Below are 19,607 nucleotides of genomic sequence, written 5' to 3'. Positions count from 1 at the left end.
TATTCAACTATGTAAGTTGTTATTTCACTTTATTATTTGTATTCAACTGTGTGTCTATTATGTGTCTTGATGTAAAATGTAAAAATAATGATGATTGATGAGCGATTCGGGTTTGATTGCTTTCGCCTGATTGCTGACGTTTCTTCTGTCGATTGGTTCTGACTGCTCGTGGCTCGACAATGGCGGCTACTCAAGCAACGAATCCGTCTCAGTTGCTCCCACTGGGTTTGTAAATGAAAAATAATGTTGACTTTCTGTTTTAGATAGCTAAAAATGTGTAGATGTCAAAAGCCAGGAATTTTGGTATTTGAACTTTGAGCAGCAGCTGATATAAGTTAAAATGCTTGCGTTGTTTCACAAGCTGGCGTTAGCATCATGCTAGCAGATAGCTAAATACTGTTTTCTCTCAAACTACTCTCTTCTCCTGTTCTTGGCAATTTTAATATCTGCAAATGTGTTGAATTATCTGCACCACTAAAATACAATATCAATTAAAGTGGTCCTGCATTATTTACCTAATTATCTGACCTCGTGGAGGCGCCCTGTGTCAAACTTTTGCTTTATGTCCCCACGTTGAGCATGCCGGTAAATAAAGCTGCGTTAAACTAAGATAAAGTGTTATTACAGCTCAGGAGGACTTAATGGGAACTTGCAGGCAGCAAAGGGCAGGAGGTGGAGGGGCAGTGGGGGGCCCAAGATTACTATGTAGCAGTTATAAACTCAGTGAGCACTTTATAAGGAACACTATACTAATACTGGGTAGGACCTCTCTTTCCTCCTCTGACTTAATTTCTGCAGATTTGTCAGCGGCACATTTATGCTGCCACCCTCCTGTTTTATCACATCTCAAAGGTGTTGTCCTGGAACTGAAGTTCACTGACCATGGCCAGCAACAATTCTCAGATAGGCAGTGGCATTCAAATCATGATTGAGTAGTATTAAAGGGCCCAAAATGTGCCAAGAAAATATTTCCCATACCATTACACTACCACCACCACCAGCCAGGACTGATGACACACGGCAGGTTGGGTCCATGTGTTCATGCTGTTGATGCCAAATTCTGACTCTACTAATTGATAATGCAAAGAGCTATTCTTTGCAGCCTGTAATACAATACATCTCTTGTTTGCAAGAAAGTGTAAAGAGATGAAACTACATTAAAGGATCAGAGAAACAAAACTGAGAACTATAGAAATGATCAATTGAGAACCTTTTATTTGAAATTAAAGAAAATCAATGACCAAATCTTAAATTTCATTTTATCTCTCAGAGCTTGTGGACAAATGTATCGGCTCCCGGATTCACATCGTCATGAAAACCGACAAAGAAATTGTCGGTACCCTGCTGGGTTTTGATGACTTTGTCAGTATCCTTTTGCTCAGGTTGCAGTTTCTTTAAAAAAAAAAAAAAAAAAAAAAAACACTTTCTCCTGTTTTATGCACTGGGTGATTTTACCATTTGCTCTGAATATTGCCCCAGATTTTGTCCTTAACTAAATGTCTTAGATATGGTTTTGGAGGATGTGACAGAATTGTAAGTACATTTCTTGTTTTCACATTAAATACTGTCATTTATAAGTCAACTGCTTACCTGTTTGTTGCATTAATTTATTCTTATATGTGTTGTAGTGAAATCACACCAGAGGGAAGGAGGATAACCAAACTGGACCAGATCCTCCTGAACGGCAATAATATCACCATGGTATGAAAATAAACCTCCACGTTTTGTGTCATACACCTTCACATGATGTATTACTGTTGTTTTAGACTTCACAGTGAAATTAATATCTATATATTTTCTTTTCTTTTCTTTTTTACAGCTCATACCTGGTGGAGAAGGTCCTGAAGTTTGAATCACTGATAGTTTTGTGTTTTGTTTTTCATATATTGTTTATTAGTTGATTATGTCATAATTGTTGTTATTGGTCTTACCTCCTGATCTTTGAGGGGGAAACAATTTTTGTAATAAGGTTCCTAATTGAGTATTTGTTTAAAAAAAAAAAAAAAGATAAATGAGACGTGCATCATTAATCACACATTGCAAAAAGGCAGGTTTTGTTACAAATAAATCTCTGAATCTCACACCATCTTTATTCATTTTTTCACTTATTTTTAATCTCATAGTCGAACACAACAACTTAAATTTAGTGCAAGTGTTTGTACAAAACTAAATCCATACAGCAGTGATAAAAACCTTGATCCAGTTATTTTTTCTATTTATTGAACTGAATAAGCAAAATTGGGAAGTGAGACTTATTTCAAATGTTTAACTTTTTAAAATGTTTTTTTAACTGATTTACATGAACATGCAGCATGACTGAACAGACAGAGTTGACTGATATTGAATACACCAGATGATCAATACAGCTGTTAAGCAGAGGTTTGAAGAATCTGATCAGATCATCACCTCCTCCTCCCACCAGCTTCAATACATGGAGGGCTTCTCCTCTCCTTTTGGATTGGTCACCTTTTCCAGATTCTTGTTGATGATGTCGTAAAGCTCTGCCTACAGTAAAGAGGCAAAAAGAATCTTTAAATGTTCTTGTATGACAGTATGGTGGTTAATGTTTCTGAGAAGATCAACTTGTCTTACGTAAAAGCCACGAATGTCAAGAACAATCACTCTGATCTCCGAGTAGATGGTCTCGTCCTTCTCGTGGACGAGCGAGCGGTAGTCCATCTGGAGAGAAAAGAAGCTGAGTTAAAGTAGCATTCTGTTCATTTTTGCACATTAAGATCAGTTTACTCATCACTGGGGGAGTACCCGGCCCGGGGAAACGGATGAGCCAGGCACAGAATCGCATAATCAGTCACCAGATGCTTGGAGAATGCTGATTAGATTTTTGTCTGACACTCTGACATCATGCAAATGTGAACAATAACCTTGCAAGATAAAGGCAACTGCAGCTTCGGGAGCCACACACCACAGTTGATTTCCACTGAGTGCAAAACTTCAGGGCACAATTAGAAATACCTGGCTCACACCTGATCTAAGACTGGTGCTGATTGGTTTAGGAGTTGTGTCAACAACATGGCCTTTTGTAGAAATTTTTTTTTTTTTTTTTTTTTTTAATTGAAAAAAAAAAGTGTCAGCAGCTCAGTCAATCAGAGAAGCTTGTGGATAGGAAGACTCAGTAACACTGTGAAGGAACTTCTTCAAAACATTCTCAAGGATTAACTGATTAGATTTTGGTGGCTAAAGGTCAAATGAGAATAATTCAAATTAAAAAAAACGTTCGTTTTCACACACTTCACATAAATACAGCTGTCACACAAATGTAGTGGAGTAAAAAAGTGCAATTTCTGCCTCTGAAATCTTTTGTGGGAGTGTAATACAGAATTGCTGGAGTACCTCTTTAAAAAAAAAAATTTTAAAAGACGGGAACATTAACACTCACCACGTGAGTGTCTTTTGAGGCTTTTGCAACAGCATCTCCCCTCTCTGAGAAGTACCTAAGTGGTAAAAAAAAAAGAAAGTCACAAGAGTCCAAATGTCCTGCATTCTTAATAAAAAAAAAAACTGTTAATTATTTGTCTGCCAAAACAGCTAGTAAACCAGACACAATCTGCAAATATTTTTCAGGTGAATGGTGATACTCTCCATCATTACACATCTTAACACCAGCTTTTATAGTCAACCTACTTGTTGATGTTCGTCTGAAATCCATCAACTTTGGTCTTCACAGCAGCGATTCTCTCCAAGATTTTCTCCTGTGGTGAAAAAAAAATCATTTTCAACCATCAAACACTTGCAAATAAACTAAAATGCATCACAATGCATGCACAGTATAGTCTTTTGAATGGAAATGTACCTGAATGGCAACTCCAAAGTCATTCCCATCTTCTATCTTTGGGATGAGATGTTGAATCCAGCAGGACACCTGCAGGAAACAACACAAGTGAGCTTTACCACATCCACTGTGTCGACTTCCTTTAGTGTTTTAAAGCAGATACTGGGTCAGAATTCATCTTCACGCAGATAGTGATTCACTTACAACAATGATGGTCTCTCTAAGAGCCACTATCTCTGGTTTCACCCTCTCTAGAAGCATCATAATCTTCTCGTTCCCCTTGATGAAGCCACATTTTGGAGCTGCAGATGAAAAGGAGAACTTTGTTTTTTCCACCATATTCATCGTGTGCAGACGCCACATGCTACCTGCCAACTCTCACAATAACTCCAAAAAAACAAACACTTTACCTTTCTTCTTTTTCTTCTCATCGTCTTCGTTCTTGTCTGTCTCCATTTCCTGTGAGATCAGTTTTGCAGAGTCAAACAAAAACATCATTTTTATTTCCTTCACAAGACACTAATCTGATCTGACACTAATATGTGAAACTTTCAGATGTATGCAGATATATGTATGTACACGTTTAATATCAAAGGTATTAAAACTAGATTTAGACACTGGGCAGGAGCCACTGTAAGACCCTTAACAATAAAAAATATCTTTTTACTGTGCCACGCACTGCATCTGGGACTTTTGGGGATCTTACAGCTTGTATATCTCAGCTGGTAGAGCAACATACTCCATCCTAATTTACAGCTGAAGACTATGGACCTGGTATTTCATCTTTTACGGTGATTAAGACAAATGTAGACGGCTTAATGTGGCTTTCAACATGTGATGGATAAAAATCACAGTTATGGTGTGAAACAGATGAACAGAGCTGGTCTCACATCGTCCTCTGGGGAAGGAGGGTCGGGTATGGGGATGTCCAGCGGAGCCTGGAGAGAGGACTTGTCACTGAGGCTGAGGGCATCGTCCTGAAAACACACAGATGAAGATGAGAAGGACGAAGAACAGAAAACGGTTATTTCACATGTGCGTGGTGTGTTCTGGTGAAACATTGAACTTGCTGACCCTGAGCAGAGCATCCAGCTGTATAATCTTCAGTGGGATGTATTTGGAGAACAGACTCTCTGCCTGGAAAACATTTTTTTTTTTAAAGGTCAAATTTGAAGCTGCATAAATTACATGATCTGAATGTATGTGCCATTCATATTATAATGGCTCTACAGACCTCTTCGTACAGTGACTGACGGAAGTGTTCCACCTGTGGGAAATGAAGCAGGATAAAGTGAAAAACACACATCATTTAAGCTGCTGAGTCACGTCATATTAAACCGTTTGGATTTACTTTCGTTTTCCTCTAAGAAAGGGACTTTTTCTGCCACTTTAACAAGTTTAAACCGACTCCAACATGTTGGTGCTGAACATTTCAGACACTACCCGAAAAACATGGACTATAATGTAAAGTCTCTTCATATCACATCGTAATCACACGTCGTCTTTTGTTCCTGTCCCGTTCAGACGCGTTTACTGCAACAGATCATCCACTTACCTTCACTGCACTGGCGCTGCTTATTTTCAGGGTGGATGTCTTTGACATGACTAAGCAAAGTTTTCAAGTTCAAGACAAATAAATATGTTTTTTTTTTTTTTATGAAATCAGACGTGTACGGGTGCAGGAGAGGACAGCGCGTATTGCTAGTGTGATTTCTTTATTTCCTCATCCAGTTTACTTTCGATTTGGCATCGCATGATGCAGTTTGCGCCTCCCACTGTCTCCCTCCTCTGCCCACATTGGGGAGTTCCCTTAATTTCCCTTCAAAATTTAATTTCACGAACTCTTAAAAACAGCAGAGTCGATTTGATGACTTTATGAGTACAAATGTTTATATCTAATTGCCAGTCACACAAAGAGACTGTGGTCTTTTTCCAAATCGAGCACTTCTAACGTTGAAAAATTGACATTAATGCAAAAAATACTCCAGACGTCCAGAACCTCACTACACCATGCAGGCCAGTGTCTGACCATTTTTTGAATTGTATCTCCTTCATAGAAACTCCAGTCAAACTTTAAAAATGTTCAGCTCAATCGGGACATTTTCAGATGTTTGCAGTTTTTTTATATTTATCTCTCCTGCTCATGTATAGAGACTTTAATCATGCCTTCTTTTCCTCCACTTTGCCTACGTTTACTCAATATGGCATATGTCAAACTAGAGATAATAGACAATCCGGAGATAAAGGACACCGGACACTTATGCGCTAATGTGAAGGGGACATATAACTCATCCCCTGTGCCTCCACTGGGCAGATCTGACCACAACCTGGTGCATCTCTTGTCTGCATAAAAACCTACACAGGCAGAAGATGGTCTAATGAATGTGATGAGTCACAGAAGTACTGTTTTGACTCAACCAACTGAGATGTTCTCTGTGAGCCTCGTGGTGAGGATTTTAACAGTGTCACACTCTGTATCACAGATCATATCAGCTTCTGTGTAGAAAACACTGTGCCCTGAGACAATATGGTTGTTTTCTAACAAAATCCCTGGTTTATCCCAGATCTAAAGTCCCTGTCGAATGAGAAGAGGAGTACATTCAGGTCAAGGAACAAGGGGGAGCTGCAGAGGGAGCAGAATGAGGCTAAAACCTGCTCCAGGTCCAGGATCAGCTATAACATTATGGCCACCTGCCTAATATTGTGTATGTCCCCCTTTTGCCACCAAAACAACTCTTACCTGTCGAGGCATAGACTCTACAAGACCTCTGAAGGTGTGCTGTGGTATCTGGCACCAAGACTTCAGCAGCAGATCCATTGAGGCCTGTAAGTTGCGAGGTGGGGTTGGTGGATCTTTTCAATAATAAGCAGACATTATTATATTTCTGTTTCTACAGTCTAAACATATTTTGAACCTTGACTTTTTATTAATCACAACATTTTACAATTTCACTGTATGTCTGTCACAATAGAGGTTTACTTAACCCCATGTTTTGGGACCATGTCATCCACACACTGTGCCAACTCCTTGAAGCGATTAGATGTTGAAACATGTTGTCTGACATGTGCCAGTGGCTGCCCAAAGTAGAAATTGGCACAGGCCAGTCCTGTTGAAATCACTCGGTCAAGTCTGGTCAGCGTTCAGTTTTTTTTTTATCAAAACCTCCTGTCAGTGGTGGAGGAAGTATTCAAATCCTGTGCTTAAGTAAAATTACGAATTACTTGCATTGAAAACGTTACTTCAAAATATGCTTTGTAAGTATAATCAGGGAAATGTTCTTAAAGGATTAGTAGCCTACTCCATGCAGAAACCAAATGATGATATTCTGTCCTGAAAGGTTAAAATTACACACTCTGGTGGACACAAGAGAAATTTCACTGCACAAATCCAGACTGCAGTGTACCGCCAGTACAATAGGTGGCGTGTCAGTGTTTTGATATTGTTGTACCTCTGTGAGCAAAACAATCGAAAAAGAAAAGGCCCCTCAGCTGAGGAAAATGGCCGACGTTGAGATGGACATCACGTCCAGAAGAATGAATAATGGCAACGAACACGTGTAAGTGATTTAATTTAAGATAAGACGTTCTTAGTAAGAAGGTTTAAGCTCCTTGCGGATCCGACATCAAAGGGCAACTGTTTTGTAAGTTGGAAGTGCGGAGGCGAAACTGAGCAGCAGGTTCACGTTGTTGCCGGGGCTAGCTAAATTACATGCCAACGGCTGGCTAACGTTCTTAGCCAACCAGCTAATGTTCTATAGCTCACCTAGCGTTACGTTTCGCTAAACGCACGACACACATATACCTCAACTGCATTGTTGTGCGTTTTCCTCTATAATATACACGTCAGAGCACATATAGTTAAACAGTGGTGTTTGATAACAAGCAACAACCCTGAAACTTAGCATGGCCATAAGCTACCTGAGGATGTAGCCTGTTAGCTGTAAGTTTGCTAAGAGCGGTTAGCACATCCTAGCTAATGAGTGAAAATCGTCTTGGCGGTCGAGCTCAGGGGAAGAGCAACCAAGCGAGGTACACATGGTGCCAAATGAGTCTATTTGCTACACTAATAAGCAGATCTATTTCTAAAAGTTTCAACCACTATGCTTTATGGTACTTCGTATGTTTCTGCAGTTTCTAGCTATATTGAGCACATTACGTAACTGGGGTTTACCTAACGTTACCTATTTGTGCTTGTAGAGATCTACATGCTGCCTTCTGAATGATGGCCTTTTTATTTTTATATTGCACGTGCTAAAATAAGGATAGTGCAGCGATATAGTAATGTCACAAAATATTTGCACGATGTTTGGCAATTAGTTTGATACTAGAAGATAAAAACTATCTGTGGCGTTTTCATAAATACAAAAAACAAAAATACACAGATAGATACACAGATAATTTCTAATTAAGTTGCCTCGTTTTTAAACACTGACCACAGAACATAAAATAGGGGATTTTTTATGATGCCAAAACTGACTGGCGCCCTGGTTGCTATTGGTTACTAGTGTTGGAGGAGACACAACAACAGAAAGCTTCTCTGTGAGCTTTATCCCATCAGTGTGTATTAGGGTTGCAATACAGGCATCAATGTTATTTATTTAAGTCAACCTTTCTCCTTATTTGAGCTGCAATGATCAGTCAATTAATCAACTAAAAAATAATCTGCTACCGTTTTGATAATTGATTAATTGTTTTAGCTGTTTTTTTCAAGCAAGAAATTGTAGATTTCAGCTGTTTCAGTTTGATGAGTGGCTGCGTCTTTCTGTTTTGTATCATAGTAAACTGAATATGTTTGGTTTTACATAGTTGGTTGGACAAAACAAGACATTTGAAGACATTGCCTTGTACTCTAGTTTTTGATATATTATACACAAAGTGACTAATTGAGAAAATTGCCCTAATCCTGCTACAGATGCCTCAAATCAGTCTGCTGATGCCAGTTCTTATAATTTTCAAAATGTAAAACTTGTACACCTAACTATGTGAAATTTGTGGAGTTGATAGCCAAACACTGACATTTTGGCATAAATGTAACAAAGTTACTGTTTTTGTTGTGTATCTGTCAAACTCCAGCGTTTCCTACAAATTTGTATCACTTAATTCTCTGTCAATCAACTAATTCCAAACTAACTTTCTTGTTGTTTTAGCACAAACATGTGATATTGTCTGCTCAACATTTATGACTGTTTTCTGTTAAACAGGAAGCAGGATCTGGAAAGCCACGAAAGAAGTGCAAATGAGGACAGCGGAGACATGTCTGAGGAAGAAGAGGAGGAAGAGGTAGGGGTGGACAACAGCAGGCCTAAATATCTTCAGTGGTATGATGTCATGATTCTGATATAAATGCTTTACATTAAATTTATGATAAATTAACTTAAAAATTTTTGTTGGCCTCAAACTGTAGTGTTGGTGGTGCTCTGTGTCTGCACGTCAATGTTGTTTTTATTTTTTTCTAAATGACCACAACCACATCACAAATTCATGAGGACAGATTTCCATTAAGACAAGCATACAAACAGAAAAAAAATTATAATTTAATTATATTCATTTTTGATGTTGTAATTACATGTACCACCTTTTTTAACAACACTCTAGTCTGCGTCCATCATTCTGTACTTGCAATCTGGATGAATACAACCTTAACCTTTAAAACGAAGAAGAAGAAAATAGATAGATATTATCACAACATATCCAGAGTTTTCAATATTTAGATGATCTGAAAACTGAATCAACTGCTAAACTGAAATGTTGTCTCATCCTAGGAGGAGGCCGAAACCAATGGCGAGAAGACAGAGGAGGGGTCCAAACATCACGGCAGCAGCGGTAAACATAAGAGGAAAAAACACAAGCATCGTAGTAAGCACAAAAAACACAAACATGCCTTTGATGAGGACAAGGACCGCAAACGCAGACATCGTCATAAACACAGGAAACACAAACGCAAAGAGGGCTCCTCCCCCTCTGGTGCTGGCCTCTTTGGCTCCACGAGCCATAAAAAAGTCGAATCCTCTCCGTCCTCTGGAAATCCAAGTCTGGATGACAGGGCCTTGCTGGAGGATTTGGAGAAACAGAGGGCCATGATCAAAGCTGAGCTGGACAGCCAGTTGATGGAGGGCAAGGTTCAATCCGGCATGGGCTTGATCCTTCAGGGTTATAACTCTGGATCGGAAGAGGATGGAGATGCTAGGGTAAGAAATGGAGAACAGCGTCAAAGAGGCAGCTCAGGTAAACCCATATCTCCCAGAGGGGGAAAAAGTGGGAAATCGAGACGGGACTCAACAGAGGGCAGTAAGTCCAGCTCCAAGCGTCGTAGTCGGAGTAAGTCTGCTGACAAGCCTGCTAAAGAGTCAAAGCAGGACAAGGTGACCAAAAGCACCAAGGACACGGGTGTTAAGGACAGAGGCCGTGGCAGGAGCAGGTCAAAGGACAGAAAGCGTTCAGACAGCACTGACAGGTCCAAGGAGAGAAGGAAGTCCAACTCTCCCTCGAGCTGGAGAGGAGAGCAGAAAGGCGGCCGCACTGATAAACGTTCCTCTCCTCAACGGGACGACAGACCAAACCAGGAAAGAGCAACCCGACGGTCCAGATCACCTGGACGAGAGCGACCAAGTCGCTCAGACCCTGACAGAGACAAGCGGCCGGCCAAGTCTCCATCCAAGGATGCTTCATCGGGGAAAGAGAACCGCTCCCCTCACAGACGAGGACCTCACAGCCCCCCTGTGAGGAAACGCAGCGCGTCCCCTCGCCACAGAGATGCCCACCACCCCTCGGCCAGCGCCACAGACAGGGCATCAAAACAGAGCCACTCTCCTTCCAGAACAAGGTCCCCCCCCAGGAGAGGCCGCAGTCGCTCACCAGATGTCAGGAGGAGGGATGTTGACAGGCAGGACTCACCGCTGAGGTTGGTGAACAAAGCGGTTTTTGACTCATACAACTTCTAAAAGTTATATAAGTTGACTGAGACAGATGAGTCAGAGCTATACAAATGAATAAAAGACTGATTCTGAAAGATGTTCAGACATCAAATATTTTTATGGTTCATTGTTCATTATAAAACGTAGGACTTTTTGTTGCGGTTTTCTGAAATGCCAAAGGTCATCAGTCTTTAAAGTCTTTAATGTAGAAAATTTGCAATATTTGAATTCTTTCACTGATAGTCTGTTATACTTCTTCATGTTGAAATGATTATATAGAAACTCTTGTTCAGCCTGTCCATCCACCCTCTGATGTTCGTACAGGAAGCGCCCACGGCCAGATGCAGGGCCAGGCAGAGACAGATCACGAGAGACCAGTCCCAGGGCATCCTCTCGCCGTAGGATGAGTCGCTCACCTCTGAGACGGAGGTCCCCATCACCACGAAGACGCTCCCGCTCTTCCCCTCGCAGACGGAGCAGGTCTCCACTAGGACACAGGTGATGGCCCTTTATAGTCATTCGACAATGCTTTTACACAAGTGTAGTTTATGTAATCAAAGACAACTTCTGTATTTGGTCCTGGGAAACTTCAATTCAGAGTAATCATTTCTCTCTGGAACTTTGCAGACAGTCTCATAGCATTGTGACAAGACCCATTTTCAAGTTGACATTTTCACAGGGTAATAAACTATTCCTCCTTGACATCCTTACAGGTCCGGGGAGAGAGACAGGTATGGCAGGCTCAGACAGTACCGACGCTCAATGTCCCGCGATCGGGAGAGGAGAAGGCGACGCAGCAGAGATGAAGACAAGTTCAAGGGTAGCCTTTCAGAGGGCATGAAGGTCGACCAGGAGTCCTCAGAGGGAGAAGTGTGAGTTAAAGGAGATATTTGCAATTCTCTTTCTCTGCAGATGAGTTTTACACGTGAAAGTCATTCTTTTAGAATAATGGCTTCACTTGCAGAAAACTAATAAAAGTTTTATGTGTCGTTTTATTGACCTGCTGCTTACCCAGCTCAGTAAAAGTGGATTAAGCTTGTTCATGGCATATCTTTTGATGCCAGATTGCATTGATAGATTCATCTATCAGCGCATCCTGTAGGGATTTCATTAAAAGAAAATTGTGGTGTTGCCATATTTCTGAAAACCTTGTTTGTTTGCAGGTTGGAAGACTTTGATGGTGAGGAGATAGATGAAGAAGCTCTCATTGAACAGCGCCGCCAGCAGCGCATGGCCATTGTCCAGGTCTGTGCTCACTTACGCTGAACTCTTTACACTTGTCTGTCTGTTTGAGATGTATTCTTATGCTCTCACTGTCCCTGCCATTGTACAGAAATACAAAGTTGTGAATGAAGATACCAACATGGTGTCGGAGCCCAGCAGCCCCCAGAGCAGCACACGCAGCCGTTCACCCTCGCCTGATGACATCCTGGAGCGAGTAGCCGCAGACGTCAAGGAGTATGAACGCGAGAACCTCAACACCTTCGAGGCCAGCATCAAAGCCAAGCACAACCTCATCGCCCAGGAGAAAGACGGTAATGTCCTGTTGGGGATTGTCATTTCTGTTGGCGTACAAGGCCAACTGAATGAACCGCATCGTCACATGTGTGCTCTGTAGTTTACTGACATTGTCCACATGCAGTCAGCTTCTTTTGTGAAGGCCTGAGGCATATCGTGACAAGATGAAAAAATTAAGTATCTCTCTGATTAATGTACAAGAATTGTTCAGATTTATGTAGAAGTTGGTGTGAACACAGACCAATTATTTTAGTAAACATTAAAGTAGTTCTTCCTGATGTGGCAGATTTTGTTCCTCTTACCGATCAGTTCTTTTTTCTCCATATCTGCCGGGCATGATAAGACTTTTAAAAGGTGATTTCATCTGAAACATTGGTTTGAAATCTTAGTTAAAAAAAGAAATAGGTCAAGCACAAAAGTGGCTTCATATATGGTGCCTGTGGCAGGATGACGTTAGCTTGACTTAGGTAACTACAGAATATCATGCTCTATCCCTTCTCCAGCTTCATTCATCTTAAGCCTTTGAAATGTGGCTGTAGAAAATATACGTGGGTCACTGCGTCTGCTCCCTTCATCATTGAAGAACACAGCCCTCTGAACATGAAGGAGTCCAGAAACTGAACAGCTAAAAGCTCTACCAGGGATCACTTTGGATAGTCCCTTAACAGTTTTTGATTTTTATAGGGAGCAAAATGGTTTTTCAGTGCTCTTACAGTGCAGTTTTCCCAAGTTCGATCATGATGAGTTCAGCAGGCGCGGAGGAAGGAATTTATAGAGATGAAAACCGATTGGTAGCATCTTATGTCCTGCCTTTAAATTCACTGAACGCTAAATTCACATCTATATTAGTACTTCCCTGCAGTTTAGAACAATTTGGCATTTTGTGGTTTATTACACACCTGAAATTGTGATATAGATTGATTATGATGTAGACTGGCCACAAGATACCAGTGCACAGACACCAAAAGAGAAAGTGGCATGATTTGAGTGAGAAATGCAGAGTTGTGTGATGCAGGGGTTTTAATTTTGTTTCTTTTTGTCATGTGTTCATTCAGTTGCTGGCTTGTAATCCAAAGCCTGGGTGTCTCTGCCACCTGCAGCATGTTTTGATCTCTGCAGAGTATGTGAATCAAACACATGTTCCAGATATTCTGTTTTACAACACAGCGGACAACAAGAAACCCATCGTGTGGTGTTATATTGTTCTTTGTTTCAGGAGCCAATCCAAAGAAGCCGTCAGCCCCTGACATGTTCACAGAGTCAGACGACATGTTTGCTGCTGATTTTGATGTGAGTATTCTAATATTGAATTATATGGGGCATCTGAACATTGCTCTTGTTTTTCTGCATTTAGTATCTATTTTCTACTTTCAGAAGAGTAGTAGGAATAATAGGAAACACAGTCGATCCACTGATTTGATTTCTGTGCTGTTTCTGCAGAGTGCCAGGATGAGAGCAGCAGGTGTAGGAAAGGACTTCAAGGAGAACCCCAACCTCAGGGACAACTGGACTGATGCTGAGGGTTACTACCGTAAGTGCTGCCTTTCTAATTCTTCGATTTTGGACTCCTTCAGTATGAGGGGAAACACCCATAAATGTTTGTTTAATATCATGTCAACATTACAACATAGCAGTGTCTCCTGTTTAGACCTGTCCATATGGTGGCTGCAGTCATGAGCTGACTTCATCACATCTTTCTTTATTTTAATCAGACAAATCTATGTGCCTGTGTGGATATTTTCTTTGGTTTATTTAGGGGTGAACATTGGGGAGACACTGGACAAACGCTATGATGTGTATGGCTACACTGGCCAGGGTGTGTTCAGCAACGTGATCAGGGCCAGGGACACTGCGAGGGCCGGCCAGGAGGTGGCAGTCAAGATAATCCGAAACAATGAGCTCATGTGAGTGAACTAGGCATTTTTACATGAGTGACAGACATGTTCAAATTCAAACACTTAGAAGTACAATACTCTGAACAACAACAACCATGTGGATTTGCATTAATGAAAAACATATATGAATTTTTGTTGAACAGGCAGAAGACCGGTTTGAAGGAGTTAGAGTTCCTCAAGAAGCTGAACGACGCTGATCCCGATGATAAGTTTCACTGCCTTCGCCTTTTCAGGCACTTCTACCACAAGCAGCATCTGTGTCTGGTGTTCGAGCCTCTCAGGTACTGGAAGAAGGAAACGCTACTTCTTTTGTTCTCATAATTTGTGCTGATTGTAGCATTATGTGATGGCCTCACTCGTTAATGACCTGCTGCATTCTCTATCCTGTAGTATGAATTTACGAGAGGTGCTGAAGAAATACGGTAAAGATGTTGGGCTCCATATCAAGGCCGTGCGCTCCTACAGCCAACAGCTCTTCTTGGCCCTCAAGCTGCTCAAACGGTGCAACATCCTCCATGCTGACATCAAGCCAGACAACATCCTGGTACGATCTAAATACTCATTCTTAAAATCAAGCTAGATCCTAGAGTGATTTAAAAAATGCACTCATTTGAGACTCTCATTTGTACTGACTTGTTTGTGTCCATCTTTACAAGGTGAACGAGTCAAAGACCATTTTGAAGCTGTGTGACTTTGGTTCGGCCTCCCACGTTGCTGACAATGACATCACACCATATCTGGTCAGCAGGTTTTACAGAGCTCCAGAAATCAGTGAGTTGCATTATTTCTATAAATCACAAATCCCACCTCTTTAATACGTTGCATTCAAAACCAGCCCTTGCTCACACTGTCTTTCTGCCTCAGTCATAGGAAAGCCGTATGACTATGGGATTGACATGTGGTCTGTTGGCTGCACTTTATACGAGCTTTACACTGGCAAAATCCTGTTTCCTGGATCTTCCAACAATCACATGATCAAACTTGCGATGGACCTCAAGGGCAAAATGCCCAACAAGGTAAAGTTGCATCATTAAATTTCAGTTGTTTCCTTTTCCTAGATGAAGTGAGACATGTTGCTGTTCCATGCAGTGTTCAAGAAGTCATAGCTGATGCAATTATGTGCTTTTCTCTCCTCAGATGATCCGTAAAGGCTTGTTCAAAGACAAACACTTCGATCAGAATTTGAACTTCCTGTACATTGAAGTAGACAAAGTAACAGAAAGGGTAAGGTGTTGACTTCTACACTGAATGTTGTGAACGTGTCCTGCAATTTCAATAACAAGCCAATTATTGCCAATTTAGGTCTGATATTGCATACCTGGCATGTAATGAAAATGTTCTGTAGCTACAATCATTGTATTAAGATTGACTTGCATCTCCTTTCATTCCCTGTCTGTGCACCATCAGGAGAAGGTGACGGTGATGAGCACCATCAACCCCACCAAAGACCTGCTGGCGGACATGATAGGAGGCCAGCGACTGCCTGAGGACCAGAGGAAGAAGGTAATGCAGCTGAAGGACTTGCTGGATGGCACCCTGATGCTGGACCCAGCCAAGCGCATCAGTATCAACCAGGCTCTGCAGCACCCCTTTATCCAGGAGAAGATTTAACACTCTGAGCGCCACACACTCCCAGAGCAGATGGAGAACCAACCACTAAACCAGCTCTGACAAGAACTCTGCAGCGAGGCAGCCAACCCACAGACTTCTATTCAGAATGTCACAGATTTTCGTTCTTCCTCAACATTATTTTGTTTATGGATACATAATTGTGTTTTATTGTAAATAGATCATTGAAATGGTAGCCATTCTTGAAAACATGATCTTTGCGATTTATCATTGTAAACTTCCCCTCATACCTGGCAATGCAGTTACGGACTTTTTTCTTTTTTTAATTTAACTGGCATTGGAGTGACAGATGTTTAAAAGAAAAATATAATTCCTGTAAATACTGTATGTCTATTGCATTAACAATCTCAAGCAGCAGACAGTTCGAGTTTTGTCGTAGTTGCAGATGTCTAAATACATCAGTCTTTTTAACCACATTGCTCATTGTGGGGCGATGCATGCTTTTTGAATGTGCACCCTTTGTGCTCTAGATTTCTGTGGTGCAGGCCTGTGTAAATGCTCTGTATGTGCATCAGTGTCCCACATGTGACAGCACCCCTCTCCCCCTAACTAAGTTTCCAGGCCTTGAGGTCTGTGCTGAAGGAATAGATGCATATTATGTACTCCTTGAACAAGATTTGTTTTTTAATTTTCAAAGCAGGAAGTCATTGTTTTCTGTTGCTGGACATTTCCATGTTTTTTACCTTCCTCTCCCTCCAGCACTCTGGCTAGGTCCTGGCTCTTAAGGCTCTCACACTCAAGTGCCTCCTGTATGAGCCTAGTGTGTTAAAACACCAAAACAATGCTGGCCTATTGATGCCACACCTGTGACCCTCTTTCTCTCCCACTGTTGTAAATAGTCCATAGTTACTGTCATTTCATGTATGATTAATTTGTTTTTTTCCATTTAAGTGGTTAAAAAAAAAAACAATCTTGTGATTTCAATAAAGAATAGTTGTGGAAACGCTGCTGAAAGAGCACCTTCAATATAAGATGATTTTTTTAGTAATAAAATGTTTCCTATTGTATACCAAACCCCCTTTCTTCATTTTATCCCCAACATGTTGGCAACGTGGAAATGATCTCCACATCAAAAGGTCAATTCATTTAAAATAGTTGGATGTGTTGTTTAAGCAGAAAAACACTGATGGAACATATGAGATTTCATAACTGGATGTCCACAGTCTCAAGAAGCACTTTTGACATAACAATGGGTAAGATCCTTCTACCCCAGGCAGTATGAAGATGGTAAAGGAGTGTTATAAAGGTGGTATATTTTTTTGGTGAAAAATAGATTTTGACTGAGACAGCTGCAGCCTCGGAGCATCAAAAGTAAAAACCCTCTATCTTGTACCCACTTGGAACAATTTACAGGCTCTCATGCTCCCTCTCTGCAGCGGAAAGTCTAACTGTACCCTGCATTTCCGTTGCATGATTACACTTGTGTTGAGCTTCTAAAAAGCATAATGGGAGACTCACTTAGAAATGGTTCCCATTTTACTCCGTCTGGAAAGTTGGGGAATGATGCAAGATCTTTCTGTGCTTGCATGGAGCGCGCTAAAAGGATTCTGATAGGAGCTGATGGGCTGTTAGCCTTAAGGCATCTGTAAATACATGTGGGCTAAAGTGGAATAACCACTGGTAAAAGAGGTCAGTGTCAATGAGCAAGGACACTAACATCTACTGGCTTTAATCTCAACACAGAGAGACGAGGGCATATCTGCTTTTAATCTGAATATGTAACCAAACAAGTGATTTATAACCATGCTATCAAATTCATGAGGATGAAATTCACTCACACTGCATAGCGCCCACCTTACAACGTAATTGTAGTTTCTAGTGATGATCAGAAGAGGGCATCAGAAGCACTGGCTACTCCATAAATGAAGCCACTGAGGATGACTCGTGTTAGAACTTCAGCACTAAAACTGTAAATTGTGTTTGTTTTAATTTGAATTGGAGGAGTATATTAAAAAAATATTTAAATTAACATCAGATTAAATATTTATTTACTGTCTTGGCATAGTTCTTTCTTTTTTTTTAATCAAACGGCTGCATATGACTTAATAAAGTATTCCATCTATGGATGTAGATTTGTTTCAATAGTTGTGTGAACAGATCGACAATACATGCGTAAATGAGTAATCTGTAAATATAAAAACACCTTCCACAATTACAAAAAATGAACTGTCAAATTCCCAAGAATATCTTGCTATTATAAAATGGATTTGCAAATACACAAACACATTTATTGGATTTTTTTTTAAATGTAAGTTGGTGTTTGAATTTTACAATTGTTCTACCTGGAGATGACGCACAAGTTCTGAGAGAATGGTTTGGCTGGACTGCACAGCAGCTGGCAGCCCTGTTGAGATTTATTAGGCTGTATTATAATTCCTTATTCTTTATCAACAATGAGGGTGATTGTTGCTTACTGCTTATAACTATTAGTCTATAGGCCTACTATTTACAAAATCAAGATCTAGTTTGTATTAACTAAATAAAGTTTGTGAAGTGGCTGATCTGGGTATCCCTCATCCTACCTGGAGTGCACATACTGGCAGATGCGCCAGCTGACAGTGAACTGTCATCCTCACTCCAGTTCTTATCACTACACTATGATTTTTTTATGCCTTACTATACTATGACCTTTTTAAGGCTTACTATAACTTTTTTTGCCTTATTATACTATGACGTTATTATGCCTTGTTATACTATGATGTTTCATTGCCTTACTATACTATGACGTTTTCATGCATTACTATACTATGTCATTTTGTGACATTTTTATGTCTTACTATGATATGATGGGTTTTTTTTTTTACATTTCCATGCCATACTATACTAGGACATTTTTATGCCCTAGTATACTATGACGTTTTTTGACATTTTAATGCCTTACTTTACTATGGCGTTTTTATGCCTTACTAAACTATGTGTTTTTGGACATTTTCATGCCTTACTATTCTATGACATTTTTTAAAATTTTTTGCCATACTATACTATGCCGGTTTTTTGACATTTTTATGCCTTACTATACTATGATATTTTTAAAAAAAGATTTGCCATACTGTACTATGATGCTTTTTTGAATTTTTTGCCATACTATACTATGCCGTTTTTTTGAATTTTTTGCCATACTATACTATGCCGTTTTTTTGAATTTTTTGCCATACTATACTATGCCGTTTTTTTGAATTTTTTGCCATACTATACTATGCCGTTTTTTTGAATTTTTTGCCATACTATACTATGCCGTTTTTTTGAATTTTTTGCCATACTATACTATGCCGTTTTTTTGAATTTTTTGCCATACTATACTATGCCGTTTTTTTGAATTTTTTGCCATACTATACTATGCCGTTTTTTTGAATTTTTTGCCATACTATACTATGCCGTTTTTTTGAATTTTTTGCCATACTATACTATGCCGTTTTTTTGAATTTTTTGCCATACTATACTATGCCGTTTTTTTGAATTTTTTGCCATACTATACTATGCCGTTTTTTTGAATTTTTTGCCATACTATACTATGATATTTTTAAAAAAAGATTTGCCATACTGTACTATGACGTTTTATGCCTTACTATACTATGACATTTATGGACATTTTCATGCCTTACTATACTATGACATTTTTAAAAAAAGATTTGCCATACTGTACTATGATGCTTTTTTGAATTTTTTGCCATACTATACTATGATGTTTTTTTTTGACATTTTTATGCCTTACTTTACTATGGCATTTTTATGCCTTACTATACTATGACGGTTTTGGACATTTTCATGCCTTACTATACTATGACATTTTTAAAAAAAAATTTGCCAAACTATACTATGACTTTTTAAAAAAAAATTGCCATACTATACTATGAAGTTATT

General features: G+C 39.9%; 3 protein-coding genes across 3 annotated transcripts; 2 read left to right on the top strand and 1 right to left on the bottom strand.

The window, feature by feature from the left end:
• The first annotated feature begins 148 nt into the window (after positions 1-148).
• On the top strand, positions 149-2,088 carry lsm5 (LSM5 homolog, U6 small nuclear RNA and mRNA degradation associated). Its single transcript, XM_022767204.1, has 5 exons — positions 149-225; positions 1,271-1,366; positions 1,506-1,533; positions 1,629-1,701; positions 1,820-2,088. The coding sequence occupies exons 1-5, from the start codon at positions 180-182 to the stop codon at positions 1,850-1,852; spliced, it is 276 nt and encodes a 91-aa protein (XP_022622925.1). The 5' UTR covers positions 149-179; the 3' UTR covers positions 1,853-2,088.
• On the bottom strand, positions 2,069-5,525 carry psme2 (proteasome activator subunit 2). Its single transcript, XM_022767203.1, has 11 exons — positions 5,346-5,525; positions 5,025-5,057; positions 4,865-4,927; positions 4,681-4,767; positions 4,201-4,249; positions 3,995-4,092; positions 3,812-3,880; positions 3,643-3,710; positions 3,398-3,452; positions 2,593-2,679; positions 2,069-2,505 (listed from the first exon to the last, which is right to left on the bottom strand). Exons 1-11 carry the CDS (start codon positions 5,391-5,393, stop codon positions 2,425-2,427), a joined length of 738 nt encoding a protein of 245 aa, XP_022622924.1. The 5' UTR covers positions 5,394-5,525; the 3' UTR covers positions 2,069-2,424.
• A 1,757-nt stretch (positions 5,526-7,282) lies between these two features.
• On the top strand, positions 7,283-16,760 carry prpf4b (pre-mRNA processing factor 4B). Its single transcript, XM_022767250.1, has 16 exons — positions 7,283-7,347; positions 8,992-9,070; positions 9,553-10,691; positions 11,029-11,202; positions 11,418-11,576; positions 11,868-11,949; positions 12,038-12,239; positions 13,439-13,512; positions 13,663-13,753; positions 13,979-14,126; positions 14,261-14,398; positions 14,508-14,661; positions 14,774-14,888; positions 14,982-15,133; positions 15,255-15,341; positions 15,525-16,760. The coding sequence occupies exons 1-16, from the start codon at positions 7,289-7,291 to the stop codon at positions 15,726-15,728; spliced, it is 3,057 nt and encodes a 1,018-aa protein (XP_022622971.1). The 5' UTR covers positions 7,283-7,288; the 3' UTR covers positions 15,729-16,760.
• The last annotated feature ends 2,847 nt before the right edge of the window (positions 16,761-19,607 follow it).

Source organism: Seriola dumerili, unplaced genomic scaffold (genome assembly GCF_002260705.1).
Source record: "Seriola dumerili isolate Sdu_G_001 unplaced genomic scaffold, Sdu_1.0 BDQW01001124.1, whole genome shotgun sequence".
NCBI classification, from domain to species: domain Eukaryota; kingdom Metazoa; phylum Chordata; class Actinopteri; order Carangiformes; family Carangidae; genus Seriola; species Seriola dumerili.
The sequence above is the reverse complement of the archived record's forward strand: the minus strand, read 5'-3'. Positions and strand labels throughout refer to the sequence as shown.

Excerpts from the sequence above, each read along its gene's own strand:
- lsm5 (XM_022767204.1), top strand. The coding sequence starts at position 180 with ATGGCGGCTACTCAAGCAACGAATCCGTCTCAGTTGCTCCCACTGG. Across the intron at positions 1,367-1,505 it reads GGGTTTTGATGACTTTGTCA|ATATGGTTTTGGAGGATGTG; the intron begins GTATCCTTTTGC and ends TAAATGTCTTAG. Across the intron at positions 1,702-1,819 it reads ACGGCAATAATATCACCATG|CTCATACCTGGTGGAGAAGG; the intron begins GTATGAAAATAA and ends TCTTTTTTACAG.
- psme2 (XM_022767203.1), bottom strand. The coding sequence starts at position 5,393 with ATGTCAAAGACATCCACCCTGAAAATAAGCAGCGCCAGTGCAGTGAAG. Across the intron at positions 4,928-5,024 it reads GTCAGTCACTGTACGAAGAG|GCAGAGAGTCTGTTCTCCAA; the intron begins GTCTGTAGAGCC and ends AATGTTTTCCAG. Across the intron at positions 4,250-4,680 it reads CTCCTTCCCCAGAGGACGAT|GAAATGGAGACAGACAAGAA; the intron begins GTGAGACCAGCT and ends CTGATCTCACAG.
- prpf4b (XM_022767250.1), top strand. The coding sequence starts at position 7,289 with ATGGCCGACGTTGAGATGGACATCACGTCCAGAAGAATGAATAATGGC. Across the intron at positions 11,203-11,417 it reads AGGTCTCCACTAGGACACAG|GTCCGGGGAGAGAGACAGGT; the intron begins GTGATGGCCCTT and ends ACATCCTTACAG. Across the intron at positions 14,127-14,260 it reads ATCCGAAACAATGAGCTCAT|GCAGAAGACCGGTTTGAAGG; the intron begins GTGAGTGAACTA and ends TTTGTTGAACAG.